At 31.7% G+C, this 13,914-nt stretch overlaps 1 protein-coding gene across 1 annotated transcript in view; it reads left to right on the forward strand.

The window, feature by feature from the left end:
• Nucleotides 1-13,914, forward strand: part of LOC126883317 (dymeclin) — a 65,987-nt gene that overhangs the window by 21,538 nt on the left and 30,535 nt on the right. The window contains exons 5-7 of the mRNA XM_050648694.1: nucleotides 1,793-1,990; nucleotides 2,889-3,070; nucleotides 10,437-10,562. Of these exons, the coding sequence (XP_050504651.1) occupies nucleotides 1,793-1,990; nucleotides 2,889-3,070; nucleotides 10,437-10,562 (506 nt within the window). The remainder of the gene's footprint in view (nucleotides 1-1,792; nucleotides 1,991-2,888; nucleotides 3,071-10,436; nucleotides 10,563-13,914) is intronic.

Consider the following 13,914-nt stretch of genomic DNA (forward strand, 5'->3'; position numbering starts at 1 on the left):
ACGACTTATACTTTTTTTTTGCGAATAAGTAATTCAGACTACCAATATGTATTTTCAATATACAGTGTGTTCGTAAAGTATGGAATAAATTGGATATTTCCTAAACTAAAAGCTGTTCGTGTTCGGCTCGGCTCGAACTATTCGAGCCGAGCTGCCACGAGCCACGAGCTCAACCTGCAGCTCGAAGTTCAAACCAAGCTTCTATCTCGAGCTCGGCTTGCAAAATTTTTTTCTGCGGCAACAATTGAGTGAGCTATTGACAATTAAAACTTGTAATAACATGCAAAAACCACCTTTACCAACCCTTTCAAAGTCACCTCTTTTTGCGACTGAGGATTTTAAAAAGATTTAATATTAATAGGCTTACAGATCTTGTAAAAACCTACAAAATTCTTTTTTACCAAACTTTCTATGATAAAAAATAAAAAGTTACGGTTAAGAAATCAAAATATTTTTTTGAAAAAAAAAAGGAGAAATCCAATTAGAAGCACAATAATGTACAGTAGGAAAAATGAAAGAATACCCATGAACGAACATATAAAACACGCTGTATTTTCCTGTCACCTTATCACACAAAAAATTGGCCATCGCAAGTACATATATGTAATAATTATTATTACATGTACTTGCGCTGTGCAATTTTCTTTGTGACACGGTGACAGGAAAATACAGCGTGTTTTATATGTTCGTTAATGGGTATTCTTTCATTTTCGACTGTAAATTAGCGGTGCTTTTAGTCATTGGGCTTATTCATTCTTCTTTATTTATGTATTATTAATAGATTCTAGAAATTTGACTGGCTTAGAATGATTAGTTTTAAAAAAAAATAGAGTTAAAAGCGAATAACGAATTTTTGTAGTTTGGTAAAAAATGCCATTTTCTTCGGAATAGAAAGCTTAGCATTAGAGATACGAAAAAATGTTTAAATATGAAATTGTAGGTTATTTAATTCCCAAGAACTAGGTTTGAAAAAATTTTTTCTACGGCAAAAATTGAGTGAATCGTAAAATCGAAAAACATTGATTTTTTCGATATAAAACTAACACTTTCGATAGCGAATAAATCGAAAACTATAAATTTTATCAAAAAAATGTATAGAACATTTTTTGCTTAGAATGAATGTTTTTCTCAACTTTTGCGGTCAAAATATAATAAAAAATTTCCACCCCCGAGGTGGAGTGGCAACCACCCCCATGGTATAAGCGCCTTTCGGCATCATATAGATTTTGATCCTTGGACTATCCACTACTTATTCTCAAATTTTCAAGCAAATTGATCCATTCTGTAAAATTGCGAGGGGAAAATCTTCAGTTCCTGAACTAAAAAGCTCGGCTCGGATTGACTTGAGTCCATCCCTTTATGTAATCCAAAATATTTATTGTTATTATTTATGTTTATTTATTTATTTATTTTTGTTTTGTACCATGCTCTGTATTTATTAGAGTACAAAATGATAGCGTTTCATATGGGTAATCTGAGATGCATTGTTGGAATATTTTCCTAAGCGTCGCCCGTTTGTATTTAGTACCTGCGTTAACAGATTACTTTATTCGTTGTCGACATTAATTTCACTCATTTCATCGTTCCCCGTTAGAGGTCAGTCTAACCATACTCAGGTGTAAATATTTTAATATTTACACCATCTTCTCGGTGAGTTTTTATTCAGGTCAGTCTTAGACTTTTTGATAAGGGGTAGACCCCGAAACACGGTGTCAGAGGATGGCAAGAGACTCGATTTGAATCAAACCGATTATTTTCAGTTTTCAAAATATTTATGTATTATATTTTTTAGATTTGGCTTCCAATATTTGGTCAGTATTGACTTTTAACAAAAAGTCCAACGAGGAAATTTCAGATTCAGACGAGTATTCGTACCAAGAAGCTCCGCTAGCGACCCAAAGTTTACTTTTACTTTTAGTTTTAGTTCATCATTGGACAACACTGTCTAATCCCTACCGAAATAGTTTGTTTACCTGTCTAGATAGTCAAGGTAGGTATTTTATACATATATTTATACAGGGTGTTAGTAAATAAGCATGAAAAACTTTAAGGGGTATTTCTACATGCAAAAATATTGACAGTTTGCTCTATAAACGTATGTCCACAAATGCTTCGTTTCCAAGATAGGGTGTGTTGAAATTTTTTTTTCAAACTGCGAATTTTTTTATTGCTCTAAGACCTTTTAAGCTATAAAAGAGGTTTCAAGAAAGTTTCAAGAGTTAGTTATTGCCCATTTTTTGACAAACAAATAACAATTTTGTATTCATCATTGGCGCGCCAACGGGTAATGGCCTGAATTTTTTTAATGAAAAAAATAGTACGCCACTGAGATATTTCAAATTAAAAATTATTTTGGTATTCCACGTTTAATTTATGATAAAGAACCTTTCTTGTCTTTCTGTTTTTATGCAAAAAAATAAAATATCTTCGCGCGTATTTTTCATTTCGCAATACATTATCAAGAACTCTTCAATATAATAATGCCAAACTAGAACAATAACAGAAAATATTTCTAAAAAGATTTTAACTATGTGCAAGGCTACAACAAAAATGTTCAAAATTACCTCCTTTAAAGGTGACAGAGTAATTTTGTATTCACCATTGGCGCGCGTTCGGGTAATGGCCGAATTTTTTAAAGAAAAAAATAGTACGCCACTGAGATATGTCAAATTAAAAATCATTTTTGTCTTTTTTCATATGAGGCGTCGTTTTTATGCAAAAAAATAAAATAGCTTAACGTTTACAAAGTATTTGAAATAAGTTTCTATTCATATAGAATCTATCTCGACCATTGCGTACAGTATATTATATCTGATAGGTAGTTTTACATGTTTATGAAGTAAGCAAGAAAAAACAATTCATCAGTTAATCATATTGAATTATTTTAGATACCAATCCTGTACCACCATCCAACGTAGCGTCCTTGTTTAAAATAGATTTTAATTTGTTGTACTTAGCTCTTTGTAAGAAAGCCGCAGGAGATGCAGCTACATTGTTACTGTATTTATTATTGCATCGCAATCATTCATTCAAATCTTATATTCTTGTAAGGAGTGATCTGGATCTTCTGGTAAGTAGAAACTATTACCAAGGAATATGTACTCCGTCTAATTTACTTACCGTTGCACGTCATCCACGTCATAGCCCGTGACGTCACATGATACCAACACGAAATATTTAGGCGGTAGGTGTGTTCTTTTTTAGAATCATTTTGGCGAGTACACTCACATTACAGCCACTAGACATATTTTATTATATACGTGTCGAAATAATATTTGAACATTTCTATTAATGTTAACCTAAAGAAATGCCCGAAAATATGTTTCATTTAATTTGTATAAATGGATTATAAAGCGTTTTTATGAAGCACATTTGCTCGGAACACAGTGTAACTGTAATCGAACGAAGGTAACATTTTAAAATAAATTGGTAACATTTATTTGACAGTTGCGGTGATGACACTTCATATTTGTTTTTATTCTTTGTAGTTGTTTCTTTATATTTACTGTTTTTATTATGTACTTTAACATAAGATTATAACTTAATTCTTGTTTTCTATTTCTAAAGTTTTTATTTATTTACATTGAATATTAATTTGTTTTGCTGTATAATCCACTTCCGCAAAAATTATGTGATGTATTTGATTTAAAATGAATTCAAGAATTTTTTGTAATTGGGCAACAATGTCAACTTATATCTCTAACGTAAATAATGACGTGCAACTGTAAGTAAATTAGACGGACTGTAGACGCATACAGAAGAATTTTTCACTGTCATTTTTGTAATAAATAAAGTGGAGAACAGTTGAGAAACTACCACTACGGAGTGCCACCACGTTTTAAAACACATAAACCACTTTAGAAGTGGCACAACTCTAAATTTTTCATTTTTTGTATTATCGCATTACCAATTCCAAAAACTACTGTCTATATACAGGAGAAACGACACATTTTAACTCCAATTGGTTTTCCTTAGATGGCAATAGTGTCACTTCTACGAAACTGGTGGCTGCGCTAAAAGCCAACACCTGAAGTGAAACATCAAAAATTAAATCAGTTGATGTTCAAAGTTCAAGGCGATTGTATGCGTTAAAGTGCAACATTTTGAGTTGTGTCGTTTCTATTGATTAAGAGAATTTTGCAGTATTACATACGTTGTATTTCTGATGGAAAGTACATTTTGGTTTATGTGCTTTAAAACAATTTATTTTAGCATTAAATAAATTCAACTAAATGTTTCAGTTTTTCTAAGCGTCTTTTCATTAATTTCTTTAAAATTGTCTTTTGCGCTCTATTAATTTTTTTTTTTGATTATTTTATGTAGTACCTACTGAAACTATTTTGAGTTGTGACATTTATAAAGCGAAAAAGTTAGGTTACCTACTGCTTATTTTATTTCAATTTTTAATACTAAAAACAAGTAATAGTTGCTATGAAATTCACTAAAAATAACTGAAGTTACAGTTTTAAAAATTGATCGCAGTAACCTAGGAATTCTTTTTATAAAGCAACGTATTCAGTAAGTGAATTTACTAAAATAAAGCTTAGAAAAGACACTAGTTCATGCCAGACTGTTCTCATTTTAAAGACCACCTATAAAACATAACGGAGAGCAAGAAGGAAGATCTTTTATCGCTATTAAGTACGAACCATATCAAACAGTTTTACGCAGATTTTTTTGAAAATTTATAGTTAAGATCATTTTTTATCATTTTAAACTTTAAAATACACTAAGCATCAAAATTAACGCACCACCTTAAAAATGGGACATTTTTGATGTCTCATATTTCCTAAACCTGTTGTCCGATTTAAGTGATTTTTTTAGTATATTATAGCTTTATTCTTCAAGAATATCGATGTAATAATATTATTGCTAAATAGGCAAGTGTCATTGTATATCGGGTGTAATAATGATAGTGTGTTTTTTCCTCAAAGTTTGGAACACCCTGTAGAATATTCTAGCGTATATAAAATATTAAAATTAAAACTTAACTGTAGCCTTGGAACATTTTGCTTTTTGATTCATTCGCTTATGTGGGATAATAAAAAAAGTTAGGTACCTACTTTAACAACTAGCCATGTTATTCATCAATACAGGGTGTTTCTAAATAAGTGCGACAAACTTTAAGGGATAATTCTGCATGAAAAAATAATGACCATTTGCTTTATAAACATATGTCCGCAAGTGCTTCGTTTCCGAGATACGAAATGTTGAATTTTTTCTTACAAACTGACGATTTATTTATTTCTCTAAAACCGGTTGAGATATGCAAATAAAATTTAGTAGGTTTTAAGAGGTAGTTATTGTGCATTTTTTGACATACAATAAAGAATTTTATATTCACCATTGGCGTGCATACGGGCTATATTACCCGGTCATATTATCCGTATGCACGCCAATGGTGAATATAAAATTCTTAATTGTATGCCAAAAAATGCGCAATAACTACCTCTTAAAACGTACCAAATTTAATTTGCATATCTCAACCGGTTTTAGGGCAATAAATAAATCGTCAATTTGTAAGAAAAAATTCAACATCCCGTATCTCGGAAACGAAGCATTTGCGGACATATGTTTATAAAGCAAACGGTCATTATTTTTTTCATGCAGAATTAGTCCTTAAAGTTTGTCGCACTTATTTAGAAACACCCTGTATTGATGAAGAACGTTGCTAGTTGTTAAAGTATCCTAACTTTTGTATTATCCAACATAAGCGAATGAATCACAAAGCATAATGTTAAGAAAGCTTAAGGCTATAGTTGAGTTTTATTTTAAATATTTTATATACGCTAGAATATTCCACAGGGTGTTCCAAACTTTGAGGAAAAAACACACTATCATTGTTACACCCGGTATACAATGAGACTTATCTGATTATGCTTTTTCTCATGAGCATTTTTCAGTGCGTCACAGTTTTTCGATTTCTTTCTAACGCATTAAATTCTATATGACAGAAAAAAAGGCACGTCGGTGATTACTTTGGTAATTATTCTAGTTCGGTGATTATTCTAGTTGTCGATAGATGGCGCTATAATAGAAAAAAATGTATTTACTAATTATATAATATATCTACGAATATAATCTGTACAATTTATAAGACTATACAAATCAAAGAAAATACCATTTTATAAATGCAATAAAGACAATTGATTTGTTTTTATGCCCAATTGCAAATAAAATTTGACAACTGTCAGATTTAACTAAAATGTCATGTTAGAATAAATGTATATTATCGCGGACTTACCTTTTTTTCTATCATTTGTGACGCACTGAAAAATCCTCATGAAAAGAACCATAGCAACAATCTTATTCTTGAAGAATATTAAATATAACATATTAAAAAAATCACTAAAATCGGACTAAAATGGGTTTAGGAAATATAAGACATAAAAAATGTTCCATTTTTAAGGTGGTGCGTTACTTTTGATGCTTAGCGTAATTCTAATTGTTAGTCGCAATGTATACTTTTTACGTTTGATTATAGTAAATAATATTTTTTTAATATTATTAGTATTATTTTCTAATGTACCACCTACCTATATTAGCTATTTATATTTTTTCATATAAAATATTAGATACTGATTAAAGTTAATTTATGAACAAATCGTTGAAATAAAGTTAACCAAAAAGTGTCACAACTCAAGATATTAAGGGGGTCAAATAATTTGGAAATGATAACTTTCAAAAATCGATATTTTCTTAAAGCCACAACAAAGAGACAATGGAGTATACCATATATACATTTAAACTCAAAATATAACAGCATAGTAAGCATAAAAAAATTTTAGCTATTCTTACTTTGCAAAAATAACATTCAGTTTCAGCTCTATTAAATCAGCATTTATTTAAAATTGTAATATTTTGACTTGTGTCACTTCTGCAGCAGGGGTGCAACATCCCTCGTCCACAAACTAATAGTTCGTAGACAAGGGATGCTTTCTATATGCGTCTATATTCATTGCTGTTACACTGTTTTTGTTCGAAGTTGAGTTAAATTTTCATTTTTGCAAGATCCGTATTGAATTTACTATAATTTGAGTTTGTTTTATTTATAATCTATCAAATCACTTTCTTAAGAAAATTTGAAATAACGAACATCTTTGGAATTATCCAGGAATTTCTTCAATACATTGCTGAAACAATTAAGATAGTCAATAATTGTAATAATCACTGCAAGTTGGAACCAATCGCATCGCAAATTCCTCGACAGAATGCAGTAGGATCTGGTTTTCTGGAAATCAATAGAAATACTATTAGTAAGTCAACAATCAGCCCTGTGATGGATGACCGAAGTTATCTTTAACGTTTGAGTTAAAGTTAAAATAACTCTCAGGAATAACGATGCCCATAACTATTTAGGTAAAATTCGGTGTGATGTATCCGTCACAGTTAAGAGATAGTTATTTCTTCAACGTTATATTAGAAATAACATTTGAGGAACAAAGTTTGAAGTAACAAAGAGAAAGATAAAAGATTAAGTAGTTTTCAATCCTAATAGCAAAATTAATAATATTGAAAATATTAAAAACATTACTAAAAGCCTTATTGGAGACTCATCGGAGAGAACGTAGGCACTATTCTCCATATCCTAAATGACCAGCATCGAGAGTTTTTCCCACCCACTGCAACCGAAGTGAAGGTATTAGGTGACTAGCGTCATCTGGCAATTGAAAGATGGGAGTTTTCAATCCTAATAACAAAATTAATAATATTGAAAATGTGAATTGCATAGTGTAGAATTCCTTCCCTTTGTCTTCACTGCAGCATCCATGTGCTTGCAAATTGTAGAAGCCTTGGAGGTGTCACCAGGAAAGTGTACCAATAAGTTTTCAATTTAAAAATCTTTTAGTAATGTTTTTAATATTTTCAATATTATTAATTTTGCTATTAGGATTGAAAACTACTTCATCTTTCAATTGCCAGATGACGCTAGTCACCTAATACCTTCACTTCGGTTGCAGTGGGTGGGAAAAACTCTCGATGCTGGTCATTTAGGATATGGAGAACAGTGCCTACGTTCTCTCCGATGAGGCTCCAATAAGAGCCGAAAATCGCGATTCAGAGGACTGGACTGCGCTCCGTACTCTAATTGAAAAGTAAGATTGTTTTGCCTTCGCATTGCAACTGAATAAAAATGGTATACATTTTTATTTTAACAAAGAGAACCTTATGTAGAAATAGTACAAGTTGGAGTGAGTACGAGAGATTGTTCGGAACATGCTACAGGATGGGTAGATGACCGTAAAAGTAAATACCCGTCGTCGGCCACCGCCGATAACCGAACAGTGCAAACAGCTATTCGGGTTCGGTGGTGTTTAAAACGGTAGATAGAAACAGGGTTGCCAGATTGGTGTATTTTCCCACAATTTTGGTGTAATTTGAAAACGTCTAGGGAAATTTTTCTAAGCAGAAATTGTAGTGGGATTTTTTGGGGGCGGAAAATTATGGGGCATTTTAAGGGGTCATGGTAAATTAAATTTGCGAATATGCATATAACTGTATATTATACTCCCATATAATCGAAGAAGATAGGAACTATGAATTATTTTCAGGGCCCTCGTTGATAAGTAGTATAATTTTGGTTTACTGTTCTCTTCATTTGACTACTAATTTATTAAAATGCGGCAAAAATTTAAATTTGGCGCATTTGAGCTTCAATTTGAGGGAATTTCAGTTATATATCTGTCGATTTGATTTTTGTATAAATTTTAAAATCGTATTACCCTTTTATTCTTAATTATTAAATTGTTAGCTTCTACATTCACTTGATTTCTGTCTAAAAACAAGTCAAAAGATGAACCTACCTTGCATAACTACAGAGTTATCTCATAACTTGAGGTTTAACGTCACGTTATAAAGTGACAGTTGATATATCAGATAAATCAAGAACTGTCAAGAAATAACGCAAGTAGTTAAGTTGAATATGATACATCACACCAATTCGAGGATTATAACTTAACTACAGGATAACTTTACGTTAAAGATAACTTCGGTCATCCATCACAGGGCTGAATATTGAGAGTTAGTTGAGTCTTAATACTTTCGGAAGATGCACCTCTAATAACACGTGATGAGGTAAAACAAGCCATAAAAATAGCAAAAGTGGCAAAGTAGTAGGGCTAGATGAGAATTATTGTGAACTCTTAAGAATGCTGGATGACAAATCTATACTTACCTGTTTTGGTGTACCTCTTCAGTTGTATATACAGAGCAGGAATAATTCCAAAAGATTTTCCCATCTCTATTTTTGTCACCACTCTAAACAACTCCTTTCCTATCAACTGTGAGATTACCGGCTTATAAGAATAATGAGTCATGTGTTAAAGGTCTTCCTACTAATTCAGAATGTACAACAAATGTGAAAATTAAACATCAAATACACAATTCGGATTCCGCAATGGTTTGGGAACCAGAGAAACCCTGTTTGCCTTTAATGTACTGGCACAGAGATGTACAGACGTCAACCAAGATATTTATATTTGCTTAATTGACTATACTAAGGCTTTTGACAATGTCGACGAGAAGCTATTGAAAACTTGCAAAAATAAACATTGATTTATCAATCAAATAGTATCAAGATTATACTGGGGTCAAAAGGCAAGAATTAAACTCGGAAGCCTGAAGGATTAGAAGATGAGTCAGCTGGAATAGTGATCAGTGGAGTTCCTGCCAACATCAGATATGCTGCTATAATAGACAAGAAGTTGTGAGACCTCCAGAGACTCTTTGATAAAATTTACTATAAAGAAGAGAAATCTTGAGTTTCTTGGCCACATCTCTAGAGGTATAAGATATGAGTTCCTACAGTTTATAATGCAAGGAAAGATCATTAGACGAAGGAGCGTGGGACATAGAAGAAATTCTTGGCTTCGAAACCTTCGTCAATGATTCGCAATTACATGCATCGATCGAATTATTCCATGCAGAATTTTCGAAATTGCAGAAGGCCCCATTTGGCGAAGAAAAAAGTGCTCTTAGACTACAACAACGCACCAGCTTATAGCTCCGCCTTCCCCAGGTGAAATTTTGCCTACAAATTACTGCCCCACCCACCACATTCTCCAGATTTGTCCCCGTGCGACTTCTTTTTTGTTTTTAAACAAGAAAGAATCACTTGCCGTGCAGAAACTGAATTCGAATGAGGAAGTAGTCGCAGCCATGAAGCTCTACTGTCCAGAGTTCAAAAAAAAGTATTTTTCAGGCGGGTTAAAGAAATTAAGCATCACTGGGTCAAGTATATCGAGCTAAAACGAGACTATGTTGAGGAATAAATCGTCATTTTTTAAATCTTTTCGTTTTTCTTTTGTTAAGTACTTATACGATTGCTGTCGTACATTGATTAGAAAAGTAAAATTCCTCAAGAACATATCTTCAGACCAGTATTAGTTATCATAGAAAAGGTTTTGTGTACTTATTCTATTTTATTTATCTTTTAGATCGTTCCAATACTGAAAAGCTTGTACAACGCACCGAATAGTAATTCCCATCATATTTATATGTCATTGATCATCCTACTTATTTTAAGCGAAGACGATAGCTTTAATGAAACCATTCATGACCTGGTAAGTTGATTAGTAAAGTATTGATATTGATAGCGAAACAAATAATGTATATGCAGTGATGAAAACATAATACGTTGTGAAATAAAAGGAGATGAAACTAGTAGAGGTGGAAAATTATCGGTATAAACCTACAAATCATCACCACTTACAATAGTTTCCCACGTTTAGACTAAAACCCAACTATAGCCTCATATTTTCTTAACATTCTGTTTTTCGATTCATTCGCTTATGATTTTAATTCACATGTTTTAATAAAAAAGTTAGGTACTTTAACAACTAGCCTTGTTTTTTGTCAATACAGCGTGTTTTAAATAAGTATGGCAAACCTTAAGGTGTAATTCTGCATGAAAAAATATTGAGAGTTTGCTTTATAAACGTAATGTCCGCAAATGCTTCGTTTCCAATATAGGGGGTGTTGAAACTTTTCTTACAAATTGACGATTTATTTATTGCTCTAAAACCTATTAAGATATGCAAATGAAATTTGGTAGGTTTTAAGAGGTAGTTATTGCACATTTTTTTATATACAATTAGGAATTTAATATTCACCATTTTTGCGCATACGGGTAATAAGATAGTTATGTGCGCCAATGGTCAACAAAAAATTCTTAATTGTATGTCAAAAAATGCACAATAACTCTCTTAAAACCCACCTTTCATTTGCAAATCTCAACCTTTCAGTTGCAAATCTCACGTTTCAGTTGCAAATCTCAATCGCTTTTAGAGCAATAAATAAATCGTCAGTTTGTAAGAAAAATTTGAACAACCCTATCTCGAAAACGAAGATTTGCGGACATACATTTATAAAGCAAACTGTCATTATTTTTTCATGTTTCACCCTTTAAAGCTTACCATACTTATTTAAAAATAACCTGTATTGATGAAGAAAAATTTAAAGCACTCATGGGAGTGCCGATAGAAGTAAAAACTTCTTACAGTCGGAAAAATGAAAGAATACCCATGAACGATCATATCAAGCACATATTTTGTATTTGCTGCCTTTTTCTATAAATAACGAAACGAGAGAGATAGATGATTAAGTGTTGTCTACATAGCAAAAACGTTATCCAAGACATAAGCAGTTACATATTTATAATTGACAGAGTGAGACGGCGATACAATAATTGTTCAACGTAGTTATATTAATTTAGTAGGAAATTTAAACTCACACTTGACTATTTCTGTACTTCTAATGTAATTCTTATAAAAACATTCAACATGACAAGAGATAATGATTGTATAAACTACTATTCGAGTAATAGTGCTGGTCAACTATAATCTGACTGATTCGATTTCTGTCACTTTGACAGTGAAAATGGGTTAGGTTCGGTAGAGTTTATAAATTTTAATAATCAGTCGTATTTACTTGAATAAATTCAGTTCTTTTAAGAGCTATTTTGATATTATATTGTATTTTTGGTTTGGTAAGTATTTATTTAATTAAAATACGTCAATAAAATTGGTAAGTAATCATCGGTCAATAAGGTTAACTTCTGTCTATGAGTTCGCCAAACGTGTACATATTACTCTGACTTTTCAATCATAGTGTATGAAATTACAGATTAGTATATTTTTACGAATGTACATTTATTTGCAGATAATGCCTGGAAAATGATCTGGATACCTAATGATCTGAATTTATGAAGTTTACTTTCATTTTAATCACTTAATGCAGCTGACATAAACGACATTTTTTAAATTCCTGTTACTATTTACGTCCACTAGCAACTTTAACATGGAGAAATTCATAATACTATATTTGCTTACTCATTATTTTTGTATTATTGATCTATATCAAATAATTAATTACGGTAGTAATAATAACATTTATCTCCAATAAATATATATTATTGATCTATATCAAATAATTAATTACGGTAGTAATAATAACATTTATCTCCAATAAATATATATTATCAGTAGTAATTGCACAAGAGCTCTGAAATTATTGAATTTTTCCCGAGTGACACTTTGACAGTTTTAATGACTTTAACTATGTCAAAGTGTCACGAGAGCAAAAATTCTATATTAATTTCAGAGGTCGAGTGTAATTTGTTGCGATTATTTCATGAATAAAACTGTTCAAAACCAAAATTTTATTGTAATTTATTTATGTAAGTACCATTAAACACACAGTTTTTATAAATATTTGACGATTGAAAGTCATCACTTTTATAATTTTTAAAACATTAATTGTCATTAATGTCACTGAATGTATTTTTTCGTAGCAACGAAGGGCATCTGACGTAATATACTTAACGACGGGAGATTATAAAAAAATATCGATTTAATTAAGATTTCTGTAGCTTTCTATTGGTCAGAATCTCCTATTAATGAAATAATCAGAAAAAGAATAACATCTCAAAAAATTTTTGACACATTCTTACGTAGCGAAAAATCGTACGGTGGGGTAGTAGTCACATCCGTTTATTTTCAGTATTAACTTAGTTTAGACTTTGTTTTGACTAGAAATTTTTGATTTGATTCGTATGCATATCATCGATGACGTATGGGTATTCTTTCATTTTTCCGACTGTATAGTATATAAATTACGAGCTCAAAGCTTTTTCCTCATCCAAAAAGAAGTGCTATCTATACATCTATTATATACGCGTTTCGTACGTTCTATGCTACTTATGTATACATACACATGATACTATAAATAAGAAGAAAATATATTGCGCATCCTGAAGGGAGGGGGAGTGGTGACGCAACTGGAGACTGGCACGTTCGTAATGGTTCGTAACGTCCGATTAGTTTGAATCGTTCGCGGTTGTAAGATAAGTGTAATTAATATTTTATCTTTGTATCAGTGAGATGTCTTTTATAAACAAATAACACAAAAAAGTCCTTTAATATTACTTTGCTAATTGAATAATTTCATGGCAGAATACAAACATTTCTCATTTAACTTTAACAAGAATTCAAATTCAAATTGGTCTCCAGTTACGTCATCACGCGCGAACTCGGACGTATTTGGGCTACGGGAAGATACTATCTGGTTATTTTTAGTATCGTGTACATACACATAATATACGCACGAAATTTAGTTCGGCATAGTGATCAGATGACGGTCGCAAACTCAATGCTTTTTCCCCATCTAAAAAGTGCACAACGTTCCTCAAGAAATTTTCATTTCAATAATGTATTTCGCCGAAGCGATGGCGGTCGCTAATTCAACTCTTTTTCTCCATCTAAAAAGGGCACAACGTCCCTAAAGAAGTTTTTACTTCAAACATTTATTTCGTTGAAGCAATGACGGTCGCTAATTTAATACTTTTTCCCCATCGAAAAAGTGCAAAACGTCTCTATAGAAGTTTTCACTTCAAAAATTTATTTTTCCGAAGCGATG

The sequence above is a fragment of the Diabrotica virgifera genome, chromosome 4 (assembly GCF_917563875.1).
Source record: "Diabrotica virgifera virgifera chromosome 4, PGI_DIABVI_V3a".
Lineage (NCBI taxonomy): Eukaryota > Metazoa > Arthropoda > Insecta > Coleoptera > Chrysomelidae > Diabrotica > Diabrotica virgifera.